The 22,098-nt window shown below is 47.8% G+C and overlaps 2 protein-coding genes across 3 annotated transcripts; both read left to right on the forward strand.

Annotated features, from left to right (window-relative positions):
- The first annotated feature begins 3,244 nt into the window (after positions 1-3,244).
- Positions 3,245-17,271, forward strand: ftsj3 (FtsJ RNA 2'-O-methyltransferase 3). The gene is made up of 21 exons (XM_088915121.1): positions 3,245-3,442; positions 3,948-4,053; positions 4,891-4,937; positions 5,636-5,715; positions 6,715-6,814; positions 7,375-7,569; positions 8,921-9,036; positions 9,123-9,227; positions 9,338-9,438; positions 9,809-9,895; positions 10,019-10,165; positions 11,114-11,249; positions 11,538-11,737; positions 11,832-11,946; positions 12,148-12,232; positions 12,846-13,005; positions 13,336-13,439; positions 13,641-13,743; positions 15,772-15,955; positions 16,102-16,196; positions 16,410-17,271. The coding sequence occupies exons 1-21, from the start codon at positions 3,376-3,378 to the stop codon at positions 16,615-16,617; spliced, it is 2,541 nt and encodes an 846-aa protein (XP_088771247.1). The 5' UTR covers positions 3,245-3,375; the 3' UTR covers positions 16,618-17,271.
- Positions 17,272-18,376: 1,105 nt separating this feature from the next.
- On the forward strand, positions 18,377-22,076 carry gpank1 (G patch domain and ankyrin repeats 1). 2 transcript variants are annotated; one of them, XM_088913526.1, is made up of 3 exons: positions 18,377-18,722; positions 19,197-19,858; positions 21,003-22,076. In XM_088913526.1, the coding sequence occupies exons 2-3, from the start codon at positions 19,269-19,271 to the stop codon at positions 21,445-21,447; spliced, it is 1,035 nt and encodes a 344-aa protein (XP_088769652.1). In that variant the 5' UTR covers positions 18,377-18,722; positions 19,197-19,268; the 3' UTR covers positions 21,448-22,076. The 2 variants fall into 2 exon arrangements, with proteins under 2 accessions (XP_088769652.1, XP_088769653.1); XM_088913527.1 differs by having other exon boundaries at positions 18,433-18,722; positions 19,217-19,858.
- Positions 22,077-22,098: the final 22 nt, after the last annotated feature.

Consider the following 22,098-nt stretch of genomic DNA (forward strand, 5'->3'; position numbering starts at 1 on the left):
GTCTGAACCAATGAAGGAAGGAATGAAGTGTCTCAAACCTCTCCTCTGTTGGCATCTCCAGCTGCTAGAACTGCACTGGAATTGTGGAAAGACAGACAGACAAGCACACAGAGTGTAATGAGCATACCTTTTCCCCTCTCTTTGATCGCCGTCTTGCACCACAGTTGTTATCAGCCAGCCTGCCCAGCTCTATCTATCCTTTTTAAGCCCTGGATCGGGGGCCTTCATTGTTCTGCCGACAATAGTGGGAATGATCGAGCGCACCATGTGAGAGCAGATAATCCCTCTCTCCGCTCCTCTCGTGCTGTCACACCCCTTTCGCCCTGCTTTTCTTCCCTTTGCCGTGCCCTCTCTTCCCCTGCAGTCTCGGACAGTTTTCTCCCGTCTTGCTCTGCCGGGGGAGGGGGGTCTCTCCCCGTACAGTGTGGCTCCCTCTCTCCTGCGCCCCCCTTTCTTCGTGTCCTCGGGCTCCCATTCCCCTCGTCCGCCTCGCAGCCCTGCGCTGGGAGAAACTCGCTGATCAGCCCTGGCATCGCTCGACATCATGGGACTGGCGCTTTTGTGTGAAAGGGCACAACCCCGGGGCGATCACATCAACACCACAGCATCGAGATTATTGCAGCACCTGCCATTCCTGCACCCTGCCTGCGGCCTAACCCCTCGCTTTCTGTCAGCACTTTCATGACATGACATTTAGCAGCCAGCGATCTTTGTACTGCATATTGTGAAGTCACGGTGATGACTAAACAGGCTTCAGGGTAGTGGAGACTCACGGCGATTGTGACCATTTCTAATGTTTATGTTTTTTTTTAAAACCTTGCATTTGAAAGGGGTTTCAAAATCATCTTCCTGAGATCCACTGCAACTGATGAAATTGAGACATGGCCCACGATTTCACCAGCAAAGCAAGTTGCTCCAATCATTTTTACACCCAGTTTGCAAAATATGGTCTGTGACGCCAAGCTCCTTAAAAATGTAAGGCCAATCTCTTTCAGCCTTGATAGATCGAATTCTAGCATCAACAGAGCTTCTGTGTAAACATAGATGGACACAATTTCTTTTTGTTGTTGACAGGCGTCCCAGAACACGAAGTCCTGCTGTTCATAACCTGATTGCTAACTCCAGACTTGGTAAGAATCACTTGTGAGCACTCCATTAACAAATGGCGGAATTTTGTACAGCAAAAATGGGACTTTTGCGTGCAGCTGGATTCAAACAGCTGCCTTCAAACAACCAGCTGAAGTGAAACTTGACAGGTTTCATCTGTACTCAAAATATGCTTCAAGACTTGCAGCTTACAGGATACAACTAACTCTTTTCAAAGTCTTTCCAGGCCATTACTGCTGAAAATACAGTGAAATGATTGTATAGGCTCCTATGCAAACCATGACAGCCACAGACCACCACTGGTCATTTGTGTTGTTGTATCTGCAAAGTTCAGACCTATAGCTGATCACTGTGTAAAATGACAGGTACCATCCAAGTGCTTTCTATTTGACATGTGACAATAATATTGCTGTCCAATACACATCACCTACCATCTACCAAGATAATGGACTGAGCTACATTGTTGAAAAGCCTGTTTTAAATTCAACTTTTTCGTTAACTGATTGACTTGAAACTTGACAAATATCAGCAGCTTCCCCACATGCTTCACTCCGGCTCAACGTCAGAATCTCTGATGTTGATACCAAAATGTTGGCATTGCTCCTGTTCAAATCCAGAATAGCCAATTGAACTAAAAATTGATCTTTATCACCTTGTGGTCATTTTAAATTGTTACAAAGGGGTATCTCTGCATAAACCAAAAAGGCAGACAAGTCTTAAAATTAAGAATCCCTTTGTAAAATAACACAGTGAACTCCAGCTTTTCCAACCCTCATCTGAGCACCATGGGGTTAAAATTTTCAAAAATGGTGTTGCATTTTAAGAACTGACAACACGGAAATTGATCAGATTAGGTTATCCTAGAACTGTTGCTTAACTCCAAATCCAGGCCAGGGTGTAACCCCAGCATCCTTTCCCCCTGGCCTTTACCAATCATGGCCTCCTAATAATCCCCATCTATGAACTGGCTTCCTCCCTACTGTCCTTCTCCCTTTACAATTTTTTAAATGTGTAAAAATTCTGTTTCTGTAATCTTCACCTCCCCTGATTACTCATACTGATGTCTTCTGTGATAGTATCATGAGCACTACAGTATTAATTTCATGAATCACTGCTTCCCTCTTGTGGTTGTCATTAAATTGAAACAAAGCAGGTTCTCTAAAATACAAAAAGTGTTTTTCTATCCTTGTAACCCTTGAATATGAGATCATTGGAACTGATCTCATATTCAATTAAGCTTATTGAAAACGTAAACAACTTGATTGATTTTTAACTGTTTTCTTTACTCAGAACTTAGTAGTCATCTGCCAAAGTGTCTTGTTTGTGTGTGTCATAGTGAGCAGAACTATCATAACGTGTATGTCATAACCAGCAGCTATATCACCCTGCAACTCACAACTGGCAACCTACTGAAGTTAAGTAGGTATAAGCCTGGAGGGGAGACCTCCTGGGAAAAACTAAGGTTGCTGCTGGAAGAGATGTCAGTGGAGCCAGCAGGGGGTGCTCTTCCTCTGGTCCTTGTGGGTCCTAATGCCAACAAGGACAGGTATTGTCCTTCAGATGAGATGATAAAACCAAGGTCCTGACTCTCTGTGGTCATTAAAAATCCCAGGGTGTAGCCCCAGTGTCCTGGCCAAATTTCCCATTGCCCCTTACCAATCATAACCTCCTAATAATCCCTCTATATGAATTGGTTTCATTACTCTGCTCTCATCTCCACTGATAGCTGATGCAGGGTGAGTGTTCTGGTGCACTGTGAGCCTGCTGCTGTTGCATCATCCAGGTGGGGCTGTACAGTGATGGTTTTACCTGTAAAGTGCTTTGAGTGGAGTGTCCAGAAAAGTGCTATATAAGTGTAATCAATTATTATTATTATCTGTTTCAACTTGGTTTAAAATTGTTGTTTCACTAAAGCTTTTTAAACACCTCTTAATATTTGTCAATTAATGATGTGCAGATACTGATGGAAAGGACCCTGCCAAACATCTTGTTCTTAGTGCTTCAAGCTCCCATTAAAGGAATTAGCCAAAGAAACTGTTAAACCGTACAGTGTCTAACGCCCAGTCGAAAATTCTTTTTTTTTAAATAAAGTTCATCGGCAGTCTTTTGATGACGACAACATGCGTGACGCAGAATAGAGGCGCAGTAAGTGCACGTGTTGTTTTCCTTCGGTGGTGGATTGTTGGATGAGAGCTTGTTGGAGTTCGGAGAAATATCGGACTAGAATATATTTATTTGTCTGTTTAACCCCCCTTAACCGGCGGAGCAATGGGAAAGAAACTTAAAGTCGGAAAGACCAGGAAAGATAAATTCTACCACTTGGCTAAAGAGACGGGTGAGTATGTTTCTGTCTTGTCGGTGGAGGCCGGGAAGCTGAATGTGCCGTCTTTAAGACCGGGTTGTCAGGAGAAGTCGGTTTGTCTGTAATGTATCATGCGAACCGGGCTCTTCTTTAAAATGCCCATCGAATGGTCGTATATTGCGTTTTTCATGTATTGAAACAGAAGATGGCATAACCACTGTCTACAAATAATGCTTAGGGAGGTGTTCTTAAATTCTACAGACACTTAAAATAAACAGTTTTCTGTGATCCAGCAGTCTCCAGGAACTATCGGTGCTCCAAATCATTAGTATCGGTCTTACTGGGATTAAGGGCTCATTTGGCAAGGGTTTAATTTTGGGATCATTTAGCTAAGGCGACGAGAGCTGCTGTCTTGCAGGTCAAAAGAGATTAGACGGCGTCGCATGCTGTTGTCAAGTGTGTACAGCAGGATGATCTGCAAATGTTGTGTGCCCCGTCGGTGTTCCCTCAGAGTCTTAGACTGTGCTGTCACTTCCAGGTTACCGCTCTCGCTCCTCTTTCAAGCTCATCCAGCTGAACCGCAAGTACCAGTTCCTGCAGAAAGCTCGGGCGCTGCTGGACCTGTGTGCCGCGCCGGGCGGCTGGTGAGTCTACCGGGAAACTGGCTCACTTGTGCGCTTAAATGTTCATGGGGGGCGAAGATAGGTGCTCATTTGCTTGGGGTCCCTGAAAATAGTAACGGCATAATTGCAACCCTAGGACAAGGAGCAGGCCACAGAAATGAGGCAGAAATGTGAATATATTACAAACTAAATGCTCTTGTGCAACATTACAAACCCATGCGCATTTACACAGCAGCTCAGACTCGTAGCTCCAGCTTCAGTTTGCCAGGGAGCGGGGACGTGTGCAGTACCTCTCTAACCTGTCCCATAAAACAAGCCTACACTCGGTGTCTCCTGCATCAGCTTCTTCACATGCTGTGTGTGAGGAGATATTGGTGACGTGGTTGCCTAGTTACATGTCTGTTATACCTGATAAATTTCGCTGTATACATTTCTGATGGTGTGGTAATCTACCAATGAAAACTGTGCTAATTAGTAAAGTGCAGTAAGGGGGTATGTGAAATTCACTTTCACAGTTTGCACTTTTAAGACATTAATTCTGAAGTAAGTTTCAGGTACTGTAATTGTATTGAGTGTGACGTCATTAATTGCCTGTAGTCCCTGGAGCAATGCCCAGTGTTTCTTCCCTTCAGCAGTGATAGTTATCCCTGTGTTCCTGCAGGGTTTATGGGTGATGTATAATCCTCAATGAGTGAAGACATGAAAACAGCAGTAATTATAGGCTGGTTGAGTGGACTACTGATTATAATGAAGTCATTTAGTGTCCAAGATGGAATGTAGTAGGATTTGCGAATGCGTTACATTATTTGTCTGTGGCGTTGCGTTTTTCTGCTTCTCTCATCTTGTTTCTCTTTGTAGGCTACAGGTGGCGTCCAAATTCATGCCAGTGTCCAGCCTCATTATTGGTGAGTTCAGCTCTGTTTCTGTGTCTACAAGTGTGGTTTATATGTCTGTTTCTATTCAACAGGATTCATATGCGACCTGCATTTTAACATAATCCAGTCATGGAATATACTCGAAAAACTGGCGTGGTAATATTGGGTTATTGAATGTCATCCATTTTTATTAACTCATTCCACATTGTACAGGTGTATGTATGACCTCACGTGAGACACACTGTTTCTGGTTTTCAGTTGGCTCAAAGCCCTGTTACTCAAACATATTCTTGTGCAGGTTGTACTTTATAGCTTTTGTAAAATGTGAAAAAAAAGGCATCTCACGTTTTCTTAAGGAATGGAGACTTAATATAACTTATAACTTAAGCAAGTATCATGTTCACATAAGAGAACTGTGATCTTTATGGGTTGAGAGGTACTTGGATTGGTCCCAAGTAATCTCTAATTTAAACTACCTGCTCACTTGATCACATTGCTCTGAGTGTTCAGAGATTGACAATTTAATGGTGATCTATAAAACCTGCTTGATTGGGGCTTTGCAGGACCAGCGCTGGAGAGTCCTGTGTTAATTATTGCTGTAAGTTCATGCACAGCAGCATATGCTGTAGGGCTAATGCTCTGTGGAAGAACCACTGTGAGTGTGTCTCCTCCTCTGCCTGACATACTCTTTTCTCTGCTTCTCTTCCTCTCTGCCTCTCGCACTCCAGGTGTGGACTTGGTGCCCATTAAGCCCATCCCCAACGTGGTCACTCTGCAAGAGGATATCACCACTGAGAAATGCCGGCAGGTAGGGGGAGCTTAAGAGAAATGAAACCCCATGTGACATGACCCTGTGATGTCCGCTGTGCCAGAGGGTGTGTTGGCTAATAAATTCATTCGTAGTTAAGCAAGTGATTGGGGTGTGGTTCATGCAGTTAATCCATCAGCTGTGTCGAGAAAGACCTTTTAAATCTGGAAACCAGCCCAGCGAGGGAGAGAATTTATCTGCCCTGTGGGGGTGTTGGCAGTGTCGTTAATAAAATACTGGCTACTTGTAATGTTAAGTCCCTGAAATTAAAGTTTAAGAAAGTGAGGTGTCCCAACACAAGACATTGAATTAGGATTGACAAGAGAGTAAGAGAGTACCGAGAGAGTACCGATCATGATGCGTGATCAGTGCACTTATACCACATTTTACTTAGTCAGATTTTCAGCCTTTTAAGGTATTGATTTCAGGCAGTTAACACAGTAGAACTGCTATTTTTTTTAGCTTACTACATTGCTAACAGCCTAGTCACCCAATAACCATATATTAGGATCTATTTTACATAATAGAGAAAAAAGTCTCCTTGCAGGGTTTTGAGGTCCATTAGCAGACTTGATCTGTAGATCTTAGCCATGATGTTGTATGGTGAGATTAATATTAAATAAGAATAACTGTTTATTTAACTGGGGAGGTCAGTTGAGAACAAAGTCCAATAAAGACCCAGCCAAGAGGCTCCCAGAAGACAAAGTGACAATGTGGCCTTAACAAGTGCAGGTGACAGGCAGGAGAGATTCAGTCCTGCAGAGAAGAAGCTCTCGGGTGTGGCAACCTCCTCTCGCTGGCATCAGGTGGCTCAGCAAGAGTGCTTCCTTGTCAGCCTTTGTTCGGCACCTTTATGCCTTTAAACCTTTATGCTGAAGTAAGGAAAATAAACATAATGTGAATGTCTGCGTCATCTCCTGAGGACCCAGAGATGGGATCCCTGGGGGTTTCCCCTGGCTGCAAGGCTGTCTTCCTCACTGCGATGTGTCTGCCTGCTAGGCTATCAGGAAGGAGCTGCAGACCTGGAAGGTGGATGTGGTTCTGAACGATGGAGCGCCCAACGTGGGAGCCAACTGGCAACATGATGCCTACTCACAAGGTCAGCGGACTGGCATCGCTGCTATTGGTTCTCTGAACACCAGACAAACATGCCTGAAGCACAGAGACTCACACCAAAACAGGTGCACAGGCAGACTTGGCATAAAGCTGTCTATAGAACCAGCACACATGCACACTGTCTTCTCACGTAATGATAATAAAAAACTTCATTTTATATAGGGCCTTTAAAGGTGGCTTCTCAAAGCGGTTTACAGAATGACAACAATAAAAAAGAATACACAAGCTAAAACACAATTACAATATACAGAGGAGACCGTAGATGGTGGTACTAAGAAATGTAGAAGCAGAAGGGTAAAGAATGGAACCAGTTAAGTAAAGGCTCTTCTAAAGAAGAAGGTTCTGAGTCTGGATTTGAAGGAGTTTAGAGAAGGTGACTCTCTGATATCCTTGGACCACTGTTGCCTTCCCTCTCTATGACCACCCGATTATACTCAGGTGTAACTTAGATTTCTCGCTCGCTGTCTTTCCTGCAATCCGTTATTCCCTTCGGTCTTCTGCCCCCGACCTCCCTGACTGACTCGCTCCCCCTCTTCCCCCCAGCCCACCTGACCCTCATGGCTCTGAAGCTGGCGTGTGAGTTCCTGACCAAGGGAGGCTGCTTCATCACGAAGGTGTTCCGTTCGCGGGACTACCAGCCGCTGCTCTGGATTTTCCAGCAGTTCTTCCGGCGCGTGCAGGCCACCAAGCCGCAGGCCTCGCGAAACGAGTCCGCCGAGATCTTCGTCGTCTGCCAGGGTACGATCCGCCTCCGGCCCCCCGCCGCATGGGCGCCTGGCCTCTCCCGGGGTCTTCCCTGCTCGACAGCTCTCAGTCCCTTCTGTCCCATTGTTCGAACTCAATCGGGTTTCGATATCGGTGTTCAGTCTGTTTTGGTAAAGGCATTGTGACCGTCGCGGTTCATGCCCTCCGCCACTCGTTTCGTCCCACAACGCCTGGGGCATGAACCCGGGTCTCCGGCGTAATGCAACAGGGAACCAGCCGCATGAGCTAAAGGAGACCACCCTCAGCCCAGGCAGCCGAGGTCCCTGCTACACGCAGTGAGGGCGATGACGTCACCGTATCCGAACTAGCTCCGCTACAGCATCATGATATTTGTGCCCTGCCATGGACTGGCATCCCATCCAGGGTGTATCCCGCCTTGTGTCCGTTGATTGCCTGGATAGGCTCTGGCTCCTGAATTAGAAGAGGTGGTTAGAAAATAGATAGTTGGATAGATCATGGTATTTGTATCATTGCTGATGATGTCTGATGTTGTATATTTCACTTATTTTGGGATTTAAGCATGTCCTAACCTGATTTTGAAATGCTCTGAATGTTTTTACCACAAAAAAAAACATGAAATTTCAACTGATGTGAAAGCTGAAGTCTCAACATTATCATTAAAAACAAGCCATTTGAAATCTACAATGTGTAAAAAATGCCAGAGCTAGTTTTATATTGTCTCCAAATGAAGAGCACCATCCTGACAGTAAAAGCAAGAAATATAACCAAATTGCATTGATCTGCACCTGGGGTTGTAAATTTATTTCACTTATGATGTGACTCATTGTTCCCTGAATGCCTTATCTGCTTATAGAGGAACTGATACCTGAATAAGGAAATATTATAGTTTAAAAATGAGGTCTAAGGTGGTGTTTCCTGCTAGTTTTACCATAAGCTAGCATAACATGCTGGATTGGAGAGCATGTAATGCTACCTTGGATGGGATCCAACCAGATCCCTGGGAATGACCAGACCCAAATCAGAATTAAGCTTGTGAGATAAGCAGGACACCAACCCAGAGATACAAAAGATGACAGATAACGCTGAAAGAGTACACAACAGCAGTAGAAGGTGTGTGAATCTGTAGTGTCTAAGTTAACTAAAGGAAATAGCTGATAACATCCTGTTAGCCTGCATTTTTTATTTGCATTTTTGTGAGAAAAAAATAAAACATTTGGGATTTATGTCCCACTGTGACATTAGGAAGTTGTGGTGTGGTGTGTAACTTTGGTATTTTCAGCAGAAGTTCTTCAGAAAAAAACCTTTGAATTTTTAAAAGCTCTCAGTTCAGGTGCTCATGGCTGTTTTTGTGCTCTTTGTCCAGGTTACCAGGCACCCGATAAAATTGACAACAAGTTTTTTGACCCCAAACATGCCTTTAAAGAAGTGGAGGTTCAGGCCAAGACTGTGAAGGAACTGGTGCCAGTTAAGAAGCCCAAGGTGTGTCCCCGTGTGTTTGTGTCAGGATGTGTGTATGGCAGAATCTCTGTGTCAGTGTGCGGGTTGCTGATTGTACTCGATTGCAGGCAGAAGGGTATGCAGATGGAGACCTGACACTATACCACCGCTTCTCTGTGACGGAGTTCGTCAGAGCTGAGAACCCTGTGGACTTCCTGAGCAAGGCCAACGAGGTGAGAAGGCTGGGGGTGGAGGAGGGCCGATTGAGGGAATGGACTGTACCGTACTGCCACTGTTTCCCATCTCTCGTCACTGCTCACTGCTCTCTGCTCTCTTCTCCTAGATCACCTTCGACAGCCCTGAGCTGGAGTTTCACTCATCTACGACCCCAGAGATCAGGGAGTGCTGCCGCGACATCAAAGTCCTCGGGCGTAAGGACCTGCGGTAAGAACTATGCACGCACTTTGTTTAAACACCCTGCACAGTCCCTCTGTGTCCTGTAGACACGCCCCACACCCCCAATACTCTCGGACTCTGCTCCTTCACTACGGTGCCTGTACTCCTGCCCCACTCCCACAATACTCTCAGACTGCTCATTCCCTAAGGAACCAGTACTCCTGCCCCACTCCCACAATACTCTCAGACTCTGCTCATTCCCGACAGATCCTGTACTCCTGCCCCACTCCCACAATACTCTGACTCTGCTCATTCTCTACTCTGTACTCCTGCCCCACACTTTCAGTTATGCTGACACTCCATAGACACAGTATGCTCACACCCCACATCCACGGTTATATTCCCACTGTTTCCTCAGGGCTCTGCTGGCTTGGCGAGGCAAGCTGCGCCGGTTCTTGGCAAGACAGCTGAAGGAACAGGCCAAGCAGCTGCACCAGGAGATCAGGTATCTGCGTTTGCTCTGAGATTCCCGTTGTTAGCAAATAGTATTTTATCATTGAATTTTGTTGGAACCAAAGCGATGTTTGTCAGTCTAACTCCCACAAACACCTCTCTTTCTCGTGATCAGTCTGAGCTCCAGTGAAGGTGAGAGTGAGTCAGAGGAGAAGAAGACAAAAAAAGGTACAGAGCAGATGGATGAGGAAGAGGCGGAGGACGAAGAGATGGAAAAGCAGCTTGCAGAGCTCAAGGCTGACGAGGTGGCCGAGCTGCGCCGGTAAGTTTTGCTCGTGTGTCTGTCAACTCGTCCTGTGCCTGTTTTTGAGCATGCTGAAATCTTGTATATGTTGACACTGTGTTTACTGACAGCGATGTTAACACGGTCTGTTTAATTGTTGACGTATTATTTGTATGGATGTTGACATGATCAGTGTGCCTGTGGTGATGCGGCCTGCGTGTGTGGTGCCCATGGACCCGTGGTGACGCGGCCTGCATGCGTGGTGTGTGCGCCCAAGGTGACGCGGTCTGCGTGCGTGGTGTGTGCGCCCGTGGTGACACGGTGTGATGTGCGTGCCTGTGGCGACGCGGCCATGCGTGTGTGATGTGCGTGCCCGTGGCGACGCGGCCATGCGTGTGTGATGTGCGTGCCTGTGGCGACGCGGCCTTCGTGTGTGATGTGCGTGCCTGTGGCGACGCGGCCTTCGTGTGTGATGTGCGTGCCCGTGGCGATGCGGCCATGCGTGTGTGATGTGCGTGCCTGTGGCGACGCGGCCTTCGTGTGTGATGTGCGTGCCTGTGGCGACGCGGCCTTCGTGTGTGATGTGCGTGCCCGTGGCGACGCGGCCATGCGTGTGTGATGTGCGTGCCCGTGGTGACGCGGCCTGCGTGTGTGATGTGCGTGCCCGTGGTGACGCGGCCTGTGTGTGTGATGTGCGTGCCAGTGGTGACGCGGCCTGCGTGTGTGATGTGCGTGCCCGTGGTGACGCGGCCTGCGTGCCTGATGTGCGTGCCCGTGGTGACGCGGCCTGCGTGCGTGATGTGCGTGCCCGTGGTGACGCGGCCTGCGTGCGTGATGTGCGTGCCCGTGGTGACGCGGCCTGCGTGTGTGATGTGCGTGCCCGTGGTGACGCGGCCTGCGTGTGTGATGTGTGTGCCCGTGGTGACGCGGCCTGTGTGTGTGATGTGTGTGCCCATGGTGACGTGGCCTGCGTGTGTGCTGACACAGGAAGAAGAAGAAGCTGCTGCGAGAGCGGCGCAAGCAGCGGGAGAGAGTGGAGCTGAAGATGGACCTGCCGGGGGTCTCGATTGCCGATGAAAACGACTCCAGCCTCTTCTCACTGAGCACCATCAAAAAGGGAAAGGTACAGACTCCCTGGGGCGTTGGGGCTGGACACACACGCTGGCGCTGGCGCTGGGGCTGTGACACACACATATTGCCACCCTGGGGCGCTGGGGCTGTGACACAGACACACTGCCACCCTGGGGTGCTGGGGCTGTGACACACACACAAAGACACTGCAACACTCTGACAAGACATACGAAGTCACTGACTGACACACACATTGAGATGCTAACATGCTCGTGTGAAATTGCTTGCCAGCTATGTGATATGTGGGTTGCAGTACATTCTTTCTCTCTCTCACTCTCAGGCTCTTGGCGAGATTTCCAAGGGGGACATGCAGGGTGCTGATGCAATCTTGCAGGGGAGAGAGGAAAATGAAGAGGACATGTACCTCTCCGACCCTGAGAGTGATGCCGTCTCACTGGCCTCAGACCTTGACCCTGAAGACCTGAAAGAGGTGGAGCAAAGACAGAAACAGCTGCAGCAGAAGAAAGCACCTCCTAAAAAGTAAAAAAAACACTGTCAGTCCTTCACAACTGCAATCATGGCACTGTAGAAAATGATTTGAAAATGAACAGTGGCCTCGGTGTTTGTTTTCCAGAGTATCGTTCAGGGATGAAGAGGAGGAGGATGAAGGCAAAGGAAACGAGCTGCTGGTTGACCTGGAGAGTCAGAGCGAGAGGAGGGAACGTGAGACTGCCCTGTGGTTCAGTAAGGTGTGTCACCCAGGGATTAACACACAACACTGCTTATAATAACAACCACCTTTGGAGGAAGGCGCAGGTTGTGAAAGAAACCTTGCCTTAGCAAGTTTCCAGGAATCCTTCTGAACCCTCTTTAGTACGTATTGTGATTGTATTCGGGTCTGACCTTTTTGTTTAGATTTCCTGACCGCCCTCTCTCACCTCCCTCTGCAGGATGCTTTCTCAGAGCTGGACCTGGAGGCCGATGCCGAGACGGAGATCAGGCAGACAGAGCAGCTGCGTGACCAGCAGTTCAAAGGTCGGTTTCTGTGATGGACCACAGGGGGACATGGTATACTCGGGGGGGCTTCGACTGCAGGAGCGGTGTATCAGCACCGCGCTGTGGTCTGCATGAGCTCAGCTGACAGAGGTTTGCTGTTCAGAGCAGTGAAATCAGATCTCTTGCTGAACAATGTGAAGTCATCAGCTTGGCTTTGCGATTTTCCTCTTCGCATGTGGGAGGTGTGAGTTAGCATATAATTCATGAGTGGTCAGCAGATTGGGTGGGACCAGTTGTTAAGAGGAGCATCAGAGAAATGGAGGGGAATAAGTCTGACCACTCACCCTCCCACATGCACCTAAGGATGATTTATTTGTGTTCGAAATTGCATTGACCAAATTTGTATGTCATTAGGAAGAAAGGAAGCCAGCAGACTGCTCGTCATGTCTAATGCCTCTCAAGTGGAGGATTATGGCTGTACATCACACTGTATAAAACGGGGTGTAAATATTAGTCTTCTGCATGACCGTCTGCATCTGGCCCTGCAGGAGGGACTAGGCCAGGCTGCTGGGTTCCAATATTTTGCACCTGGCGTTGTGATCATTTGAGTTTGGCAGAGCTCTTTAATCATGTGTGCTGATTCTCAATTCAGGGAAGGGAGGAAAGAAGAAGGGCCAAGAAAAACAGGCACCTGCTGAGCAGGGAGAGGATGGCCCTGCACAGGAGACACCGGAGCAGGTCAAGGACGAACATGTGGAGGACGAGGGCAATAGCGACTCTGATGATGACACCAGCAGCAGTGATGATGAGAGGTCGGGAGTCATTTCCAAAATGCTTTGAACTGCCCTCAGAGTTGTGTCTGAGTGGATTGCTGCTGGCACAGCTGGTGCTGTATTCAGCCAAGAATGAACCTATGTATGTAGGGTGTGCAGTGTGCCAGTCTGTTGAATGTGTAGTGTGTTAGTATATAGGGATGTGTGTTTTTTAGGGTGTCGCTCTGTAGAGGGTGTGTAGTGTTTTTTAGGGTAACTGTACGTGGTGTATAGAGTGTGTTTGGTGTGCAGGGTGTGTGTCAGTGTAGAGAGTGTGTGTGCTCTGTAGGATGTCTGCAGAGGCTGTGGTAATGTAGTCTCTCTGCACAGGGAGATTGCCCAGATGAAGAGCCATGGTGGAGCAGGGCAGTCCGGCCAGGGAGCTGTGGAAGATGAAGATGGGGAGTTTGAGGTGGTCCCCGTTGAGAGCACAAGTGAGTGACCGTGCGGGACCCCTGAGGGTATGGATACTAGTATTTCATTGACATTACTAGAGCTTGGAAGAGAACTTAAAGGTTAGAGTTTATGGTAACAAAGAATCACTTTGAGTGGGCATTTCCGTGAACAAGGCCTCAGTGCTACTGAAGATCGACAAGCGATTTCTTTTTCTGAGAGCCTGTCTGTCTTTTCTTTAGGTAAGCGTGCTCGTATCCTGGACCCTGAAGGCCTGGCTCTGGGCACACTGATTTCCACATCAAAGAAAAGACGCAGAGACCTGGTGGACAGCTCCTTCAGCAGGTAAGAACAGGCTGCTGTCAATAAGATACTGAAGCTTAGACACACCAACACTTGAGATGTGGCTCACTGTCATTAAAATATACCAGCACTGGGACTCGCTTGCACTGAGACTCGCTGTCATTAAAATATACCAACACTGAGGCTCACTGGCACTGAGAGTTGCTGTCATTAAAATATACCAACACTGAGGCTCACTGTCAGTAAAATATACCAACACTGAGACTCACTGGCACTGAGAGTTGCTGTCATTAAAATAAACCAACACTGAGGCTCACTGTCATTAAAATATACCAGCACTGGGACTCACTGGCACTGAGACTCGCAGTCATTAAAATATACCAACACTGAGGCTCACTGGCACTGAGACTTGCTGTCATTAAAATATACCAACACTGAGGCTCACTGTCAGTAAAATATACCAACACTGAGACTCACTGGCACTGAGACTCGCAGTCATTAAAATATACCAACACTGAGGCTCACTGGCACTGAGACTTGCTGTCAGTAAAATATATCAACACTGAGGCTCACTGGCACTGAGACTCGCTGTCAGTAAATTATACCAACACTGAGACTCGCTGGCACTAAAAGAAACTAGGAACACAATTTAATTCGTGGAAGACAAAGTATTTTGGCCGGCATAGTGACCACAGTGAGTGGCACAGTGGTGTAGTATTTAGCATTGCTGCCTTGCAGTGCAGGGCCCTGTGTTCAATTCTGGACCTGGGGTGCTATCTGCATGGAGTTTGTATGTTCTCCCTGAGTTCACATGGGTTTCCTCCCATAGTCCAAAGACATGCTGGTAGGTTAATTGGCTTCTGAGTATACTGACACTGTTGTGAGTGTGTACATGCCTGTGTGTCCTGCAGTGAACTTGCACCCCTTTCAGGGTGTGGATCTCCTGCGCCCCAGAATTGGAAGAAGCCATTAGAAAATGGATGGATTGAAAAGTATTGCCATCCTGTGTAGGGCAAAGAATTATGGAGCTGGAATCAATAATATGCATTTAGTAAACTCAGTCATTTTCAATAAAATACAACTTGGGTTTTTTATGGAACAGGGGATGAGCATTGTACTTTTCTCTGTTTGTTTCTGGGCACAGTGACAGTTCCAGTGCACTGAGGAGCTGGGTTTTGAAGTGTTGCTCCACTCACCTCATCCAGTCAGACTTTCTCAGTGAGCGGATTTAGACTCAGGACTTGTCAATACATATCCAGGAACTCTCTTGCCCTTTTTTTGTCACTTTCCACTACATGAGGTTATTGATTAGTCCATATAACATCTTTTCCATAGGTCAGTACTTCCTAGCCACCTTGAACCCATGGCGAGATGGCATAAACAAAAAAAATCTGGCGTGCTCCTCCCCTCCCTGCACAAAACAAACAGGTCTAAACGGATTTGTTCACTGGGCAAATTCACATGGGCCTCTTAATCACCTTGTCCTGGCAGGAAGTGATGACGTGAAACTAGGATCTCTTGCTCATCTGCTCTTGGGTGTTCTTGGTTTTTATGTCCGTCCGACTGGAAAACATCAACTCGCTTGACATGAACAGCCTTAGAGCATGGCCTCTGCCTCATGTAAATACACTGAACACATAACATGTTATTTTACAACCTTTATTATACAAAACTAATTTATATAAACAGTAATTTCATTTTTTTTTATTTTCTCCAAATGCTGAATACCCGTTCATGTCTGAAGGCACGAGAAACACTGCGATAGCTTACTTTAAGTTGATGGCCTTCAGTTTGGTGTTTTTAATGTTCCTTCCCCAATGCAGTGCTTTGCTTTGTATTATTTTTGCAGTGTCTCGAATGTTTCAGTCGGGGGTCCCAAGTCTTTGCATTTCCACTGTGGCTTCTAAAACGCGTGCAGCCACACCTGCTCTGAGTTTTCTGGGTTACCAATAAACAAGCCTGCTGCCACCCGCGCCGGTGTCTGGAGGCCGCTGTGGGAACCGGGGGGGGGCAGGCGCGAGGGCACGCGGCAGTGTCGGGTGGTCTGTAGCGGTGTCTGTCCCCGCCCAGGCATGCCTTCTCGGAGGAGGTGGACGAGGTACCGGAGTGGTTCCTGGAGGACGAGCGCAAGCACCGGCGCCGGACCGTCCCGGTCACCCGGGAGATGGTGGAGGAGTACCGGCAGCGCTGGAGAGAGATCAACGCCCGGCCCATCAAGAAGGTGGCCGAGGCCAAGGCCCGGAAGAAGAGGAGGGTGAGGAACGGAGGGACGGGCCAGCGGGAGGGGGAGAGGAGGAGGAGGAGGCGGGGGCGGGGGCGGGGGCGGGAGGAGGGAAGCGTTCCGCTCGGGGGTGCTCTACTGATTGCCGTCTGTAAGCCAGCTCTGTCTCTCTGCATCAGACGTTAAAGAAGATGGAGCAGGCGAAGAAGAAGGCGGAGGCTGTGGTGAACACTGTGGATATCTCCGAAAGAGAGAAGATGGCCCAGCTCAAGAGGTAACCCAGCCCTTACCCCTAGCACAGATCGCTGTGCCATCTCCGCAGCCCAGCCAGACAGCAGTAGGGCACACCTCAAAAGCCACGCAGCTTTGAGCTCACTTTAAAATAACAGCTACACAGACACTTTCAACTGACTCATTGCCCCTAGTACTCTTGTTCTCTTTGAGTGCTGTCTTTAACTGCCCCTTCGCCATCTCCTCTCCCTTCTAGTATCTACAAGAAGGCCGGGCTGGGGAAGGAGAAGAGGGAGGTGACGTACGTGGTGGCCAAGCGTGGGGCAGGGCGCAAGGTGCGCCGCCCGGCGGGGGTGAAGGGCGTGTTCAAGGTGGTGGACTCCCGGATGAAGAAGGACATGAGGGCGCTGAAGAAGAAGGAGCAGAGAGAGGGGGGCAGGCGCCAGCGCCGGCGCCGGCAGTAACCGCTGTCCTGACCCTCCTCGGCCACTTCCTTCTGGACTGTCCTCCGTCAGCCTTTTTCCACAGAATGAGGCGCGAGTTTTCAGGCAGACTTACTGTGCATCTGTTTAATTTACTCACCATTTCAGGCCCCGCTCTCATTGCCTGGACTGAGACCCAAAGTCTCAGCCTAGGAGCCCAACGAAGGCTTTCCAGTCCACAAGATGTAGTGCAGATTCAACTCACCAAAGTCCTGTGTCACACATTTTCTGAAATCCAGATGTTTTGGACTGTTGTCAGGGATGATTTTGGTGACGTATCCTGATCAGAATGTTTAATTCAACACAGGATGCAAAATTGTGATTGAATTAACTGAGGTTACTGTAAAAACTGCAATCAGTTCATACTAAATACAGAATCCAGACCCCCTTCTTGGCTGCACAGCACAAGCAATACCTGCTGCTGTGAGAGCTGGAGCACACACTGTCCCTGGAGGTGGCCCTTCCCCTGCAGACTGACACCACAACCCAAGGCAGGAGGTGTGGGGGACTAGAGGTGAGCTCTGCTTAGGTCCTGTTGTAGCGTTGCTCGTCTCAAGTGTACTCTGTCTCCCTCTTGAGGAGAAAACAGTGCAGTGCAGCCAAAGGATCAAGCAGTAGGCCTTTTCCCTGTGAGTAGTATATATATGTGTATGAGAACAAGTAATAGGTTTATTCCATGCTGAAAAAAGAAGAAAGAAAAACAAAACCTGAAGAAGGCTCCACAGCCTAAACGTTGTGTTTTGTTTCTTCTTTTTTTCAGCATGGAATAAACCTATTACTTGTTCCTTTGCAGCCTACGCATGCTGACGCAGCTACCCACCTGAACTACACATGTGTATGCCAGCTGGACTTTGATACTCTATGTAAATAAGTTTACAGCAACAAATACAAAAAATAAAATCTTATTAGTAGACATTGATACTATGGTTTGCTGTGAAGAGGTTTCTTTGTGGAGTGTCTTCATTGTCTCCAGTGAGGGTTGTATCAAGTGTTTTAAACTGTTTTTATAGTGTTTTTTTATATAAAAAAGTTCTCTGTTTTTATCCTGTTAATTTCCTTCTTGAAGGAGGATGTGCATAAACCAGCCACTCGTTGGTTTGTATAATACAGTGTGATATCGATGAGTGACTTCCCATTCAGTAAATAACTCCCTACTGCAGCTCTCCCGGACTTGGACTCTCTTGGACTTGGAGACCACTTTGTTTCCGTTATTTAGGGATTCCAACATCCTCCCCATCATAAACGGGAAGTAGTTTGGATTCATGGACCAAATGCCCACCTATGAATTAAAAATTGAGTTGAGTGATTGATTTTTGTCTATTTCATCAAACTCTACGGGTGTTGCAATGATTACATGAAACACCTAAAATTACTATTTTCAAATGTTTAAAATATTAATAATAAAGGAATTGATTTAAATTTGTAGCAATGTGATTATATTGAGTAGGATGTTCGCTGGACGTGTAAATGTATGCAGTGAATGGGGCAGTGTTTGAAAATGGTCTTCGATTTAAAAGCTGTTTTGTCTCTAGGTTACTGATGTTCTTGCCAAGTTCTTGCCAAGTACACTACCAGCTTTATCTTGCAAACGGGCAGAATCGTGCAGACTGTCGCATGTTAACATGGTACTTGAGCAGTGGGAAACGAGTTACTCCAGAACAAGACCCAGCAGTTCTCGGCTGACCTTATGCGCCCGAAACCTATGCCGCCGAGCACGAGCGGAAATGACGTCTCGGTCGCTAGTGCTTTACCGGATATTCCAATATGGCGGCGTAGTGTAGTTGGTAAGGTAGTACAGAAAGCCTTTTTTACTCATATGTTATTATTAGAAATTTCAGATATTTTTTTTCGTATCAAGTCACTCATATCCCTGTGACTGAGTGTTATAGGTTGAAGTATCTCCGTCTCTAAACTGCTCCAAGATTTTGTGTGTTGTAAACATTGTGAGTGGTGTTTTTGCAAGGCTGTGATCTGCGAGAAACAACCTGGGTTGAAGACAAATATCGTGGAAAGGCGTCTCTTTGATTCACTGAATACATTCGTAACTAGTATCGTGAAGTTTTCGACTTGGCAGATACGACGGAAAGGTATGACCACTGCACCGTCTTTGGCTCTCTCAAATTGAACTCTAGAACTTGCATGATGGCGATGATACAAAAATGTCAGAGAGAATATAAAAACTACAAAATAATTTACTTAAGAGAATGATATTGAAATAAAGACTGAGTCAGTCTAATTTCCTTGTTTTGAACATGAACACATTGGTGTGCACGCTGACATACAGTACGTATCACGTGTACACGTACATAAGTATAAAAATAACACTTAAAAATAAAAAACTACTGATATTTGTACAGGTTTGTAACCTGACTAGTTCCATTTTTACAGCAGTCTAAAAACTTCTATAAAATCAAATCATCCAAACTGGATTCAGGGGATTCTGACTTGTAGGTGTGGAGTCTGTGGGTCCTCTTACTGAGCAGGATGGAAATTCAGCAAATACTGTATAAGCGACTTATTGAGTGCTTTGTCTGCTGCTAAAATATGTATTCTTTTTTAAGGTTTTTTTTTTCCTTGGAAGGAGGAAATCTCTGGAGGACTCTCTGGGACTGAATGGAGAGCCCTGCAGGGCGATGAACGGGCTGATCTCTTTCACCCGAGCCCAGGAGGAGGGAGTGGGCTGGCTGGGGGTTAGGGAGGGTTCTGGGGGGGCGACGAGCCAAAAAGAGGGGGCGCTGAGCGGAGCGGAGGCCCGACTTTTCTACGAGAGTCTTCTGGAAAGTGGCGAAAGAGAGAGCAGAGCAGAGAGCAGGAGGGGCGCCGAGAAGGAGAGGCGTCAGGACAGAGGGAGAGGGGGGCGCAGGCCGCCCCCTCGTGCAGCAGCAGCCCCGACGGCTTTCCGGACATCGGAGAGGGACGGACACCGGCTGCTGAAGTGCGCGCAAGACGGGGACCTGCCTGGCCTGCAGGAGCTGCTGGAGAAGCGCGGCTGTGACGTCAACTTCCAGGACAGCTACTACTGGACCGCCATCATGTGTGCCGCCTACGCCGGACAGCGGGGGTCAGTGCGGTACCTCCTCCAGCAGGGGGCAGCCTGGGTGGGCGTCGTGGACACGCAGGGCCGTGATGCCAAGGACTTGGCGGAAGAGGCTGGGCATGGCGAGGTGGTGAGGGAGCTGGAAGAGTACCGGGCACAGCCAGAGCCTCCGGCACACCTGCGAAGGTCTGTACCTCAGACGTAATAACACACTTACTCAGCATTGTTGCCTGACAGAGCTGGGGCAATCCCCAGGGTGCTGTCTGTGTGGAGTCTGTATGTTCTCCCCATGTTCACTTGGGTTTCCTCCGGGTGCTCTGGTTTCCTCCCACAATCCAAAGACATAATTAAACGGCTTGTGGAAAAATCAGCTCGGGCCTGGTGTGAGTGTGTGAGCCCTGCGATGGACAGGCGTCCCGTCCAGCCAGGGTGTACCCTGCCTTGCACCTGTTGCTTGCTGGGATAGGCTCCGGCTCCCCCGCAACCCTAAATTGGATAAAATGGTTTAGAAAAGGAATGGATGGTCATTAAATGCTTTGGCATTGAAGGCTCTGCCAAAGGAATAGATGTCAATGTAGCCCGTGTGGAATTCATGTTTTTAGCCATTCTTAAATCTTAAAGTGCTGTTAATACTCCACATAGCAGCCATGTTTCCTCTTCAATCCCACACTCCCGTGCAGGGAGGTAAATCAGAGATCAGAAGGCTCTGATAGAGGGGTTCTCTTGTGGAAGCTTTCATTTGTAGAACCTAAGGCAACAGCTTTCTTAACAGGAGACTTTTTGAAGATGGGTTTGATGTTCAATTTCAGTTTGTCCACAGCCTAGCATTTAGACAGGCTGTTTGTCCAGATATCTGGGTTTGCTGATGTTTCCTTACCTCTAGACACCAGACTATTTTTTCCTCTTGGTTGTTTTTTTTAAGAAAACATTAAAAATACATGTGTAACTTTACTCACATTTTTTCCCTGTAAGTTTTATTATACATCATAAGTTAGCTTTGGCTGTTAGTGTCAACATGTAACAATGGAGACATGGAGTCTTGTAGACTGTACTATTGGAGTAATGTGTAATGCTAACGTAAGTTATGCATTCGTCTCATAAAATCTGACTTGCACATAAATCACTTTGTAAGGTCCATTAAATGGCATGATCTGAACTGTTGTTTGCTTAGCTGTACTTGGGACTCTTAAGTCTAATTTACTGAGTTGACGTACGCACAGACAGAGTGAGGCATCTCTGGACACACCCCCGGGATCCTGCGTTTGGATTGTTTAGAGGAGGTGTGAGAAGAGAGATGCGGCTGATTGGTGATCTCTGTGCTTCCCTGCAGCCCGCCAGCCTCGGAGCCGCTGTGGTGTGCGGTGTGTCAGAGCCAGTACCACGAGGGGGAGGAGACGCACCGCAGCTCCACCCTGCACCAGTTCAGCCTGCGCCGACCCCCCCCTGCCCCTCACTACTGCCTGCCCCCCAGCAGCGTGGGCTTCCGGCTCATGGTGCGCGAGGGCTGGGACCCCAGGTCGGGGCTGGGGCCGCAGGGCGTGGGGCGCAAGGCTCCCATCAGCACGGTGCTGAAGAGAGATCACGGCGGGCTGGGCTACGGCCCGGCACCAACGCCTAGGGTCACGCACTTCAGGCCACACGACAAGCAAGCGGTGCAGAGGCCCCCCGCCGCTCGCGTGGAGAGAGGAGCCACGCTGACGCGGAGGGCAGAGAGGAGACGAGAGGAGCGGGAGAGGGCCTGGGAGCGCAACCTGCGCACGTACATCAGTCTTTGAGCTCGCGGCAGCCCCCGCAGTCCACAGAGCACTGAGAATAGTGGACAGTAACGTCAGCTCTGCTGCACAGGCTCTAAAGGTTCCATGCCTTTCCACTGTCTGTGGCAAATAAGAATTAAGAATTGATCTGGCTATTTTAATATTGTTGTGAATTTAGAGTTGCCGTTTTTCCCAACATAAGAAAGGTTACAAATGAGAGGAGGCCTTTCAGCCCCTCAAACTCCTTTAATTGCTAATAATGAAGTGGTCCTGGGATCTCATCCTGCCATTTTGTTTTTGGGAAGAAGACAGAATACTGGCTGCAACAGCATAACTAGGCATCTTTTTCCAGACTCTTGCAGCCTTTCACTTGAAGTAGAGCCTCCTGTTCTCAGATTTAAAAACACTTTCCCGTTGTTAGAGTGCTTGTGTTCTCTGCTTTGTGTTTCTTTGTTGATACTGGAAAAGCCCACAGGATTGAATTGTCAAAATTGTTGTGGATTTCAAGCCCTGTACAAGACAACAGATCAGTCACAGTTAGACTAGTGAGATTGCCCAGAGAGCCACGCTAAATCTTACGTTTACAGGATTTTAAGACACTACCTTTTCATTCATGGCAAAAATGTTGCACATTAAATATTTTTAACTCTTTAGAATATGCTGCACTTGGCT

This window comes from Atractosteus spatula, chromosome 4 (genome assembly GCF_055471065.1).
Source record: "Atractosteus spatula isolate fAtrSpa1 chromosome 4, fAtrSpa1.hap1, whole genome shotgun sequence".
NCBI lineage: Eukaryota > Metazoa > Chordata > Actinopteri > Semionotiformes > Lepisosteidae > Atractosteus > Atractosteus spatula.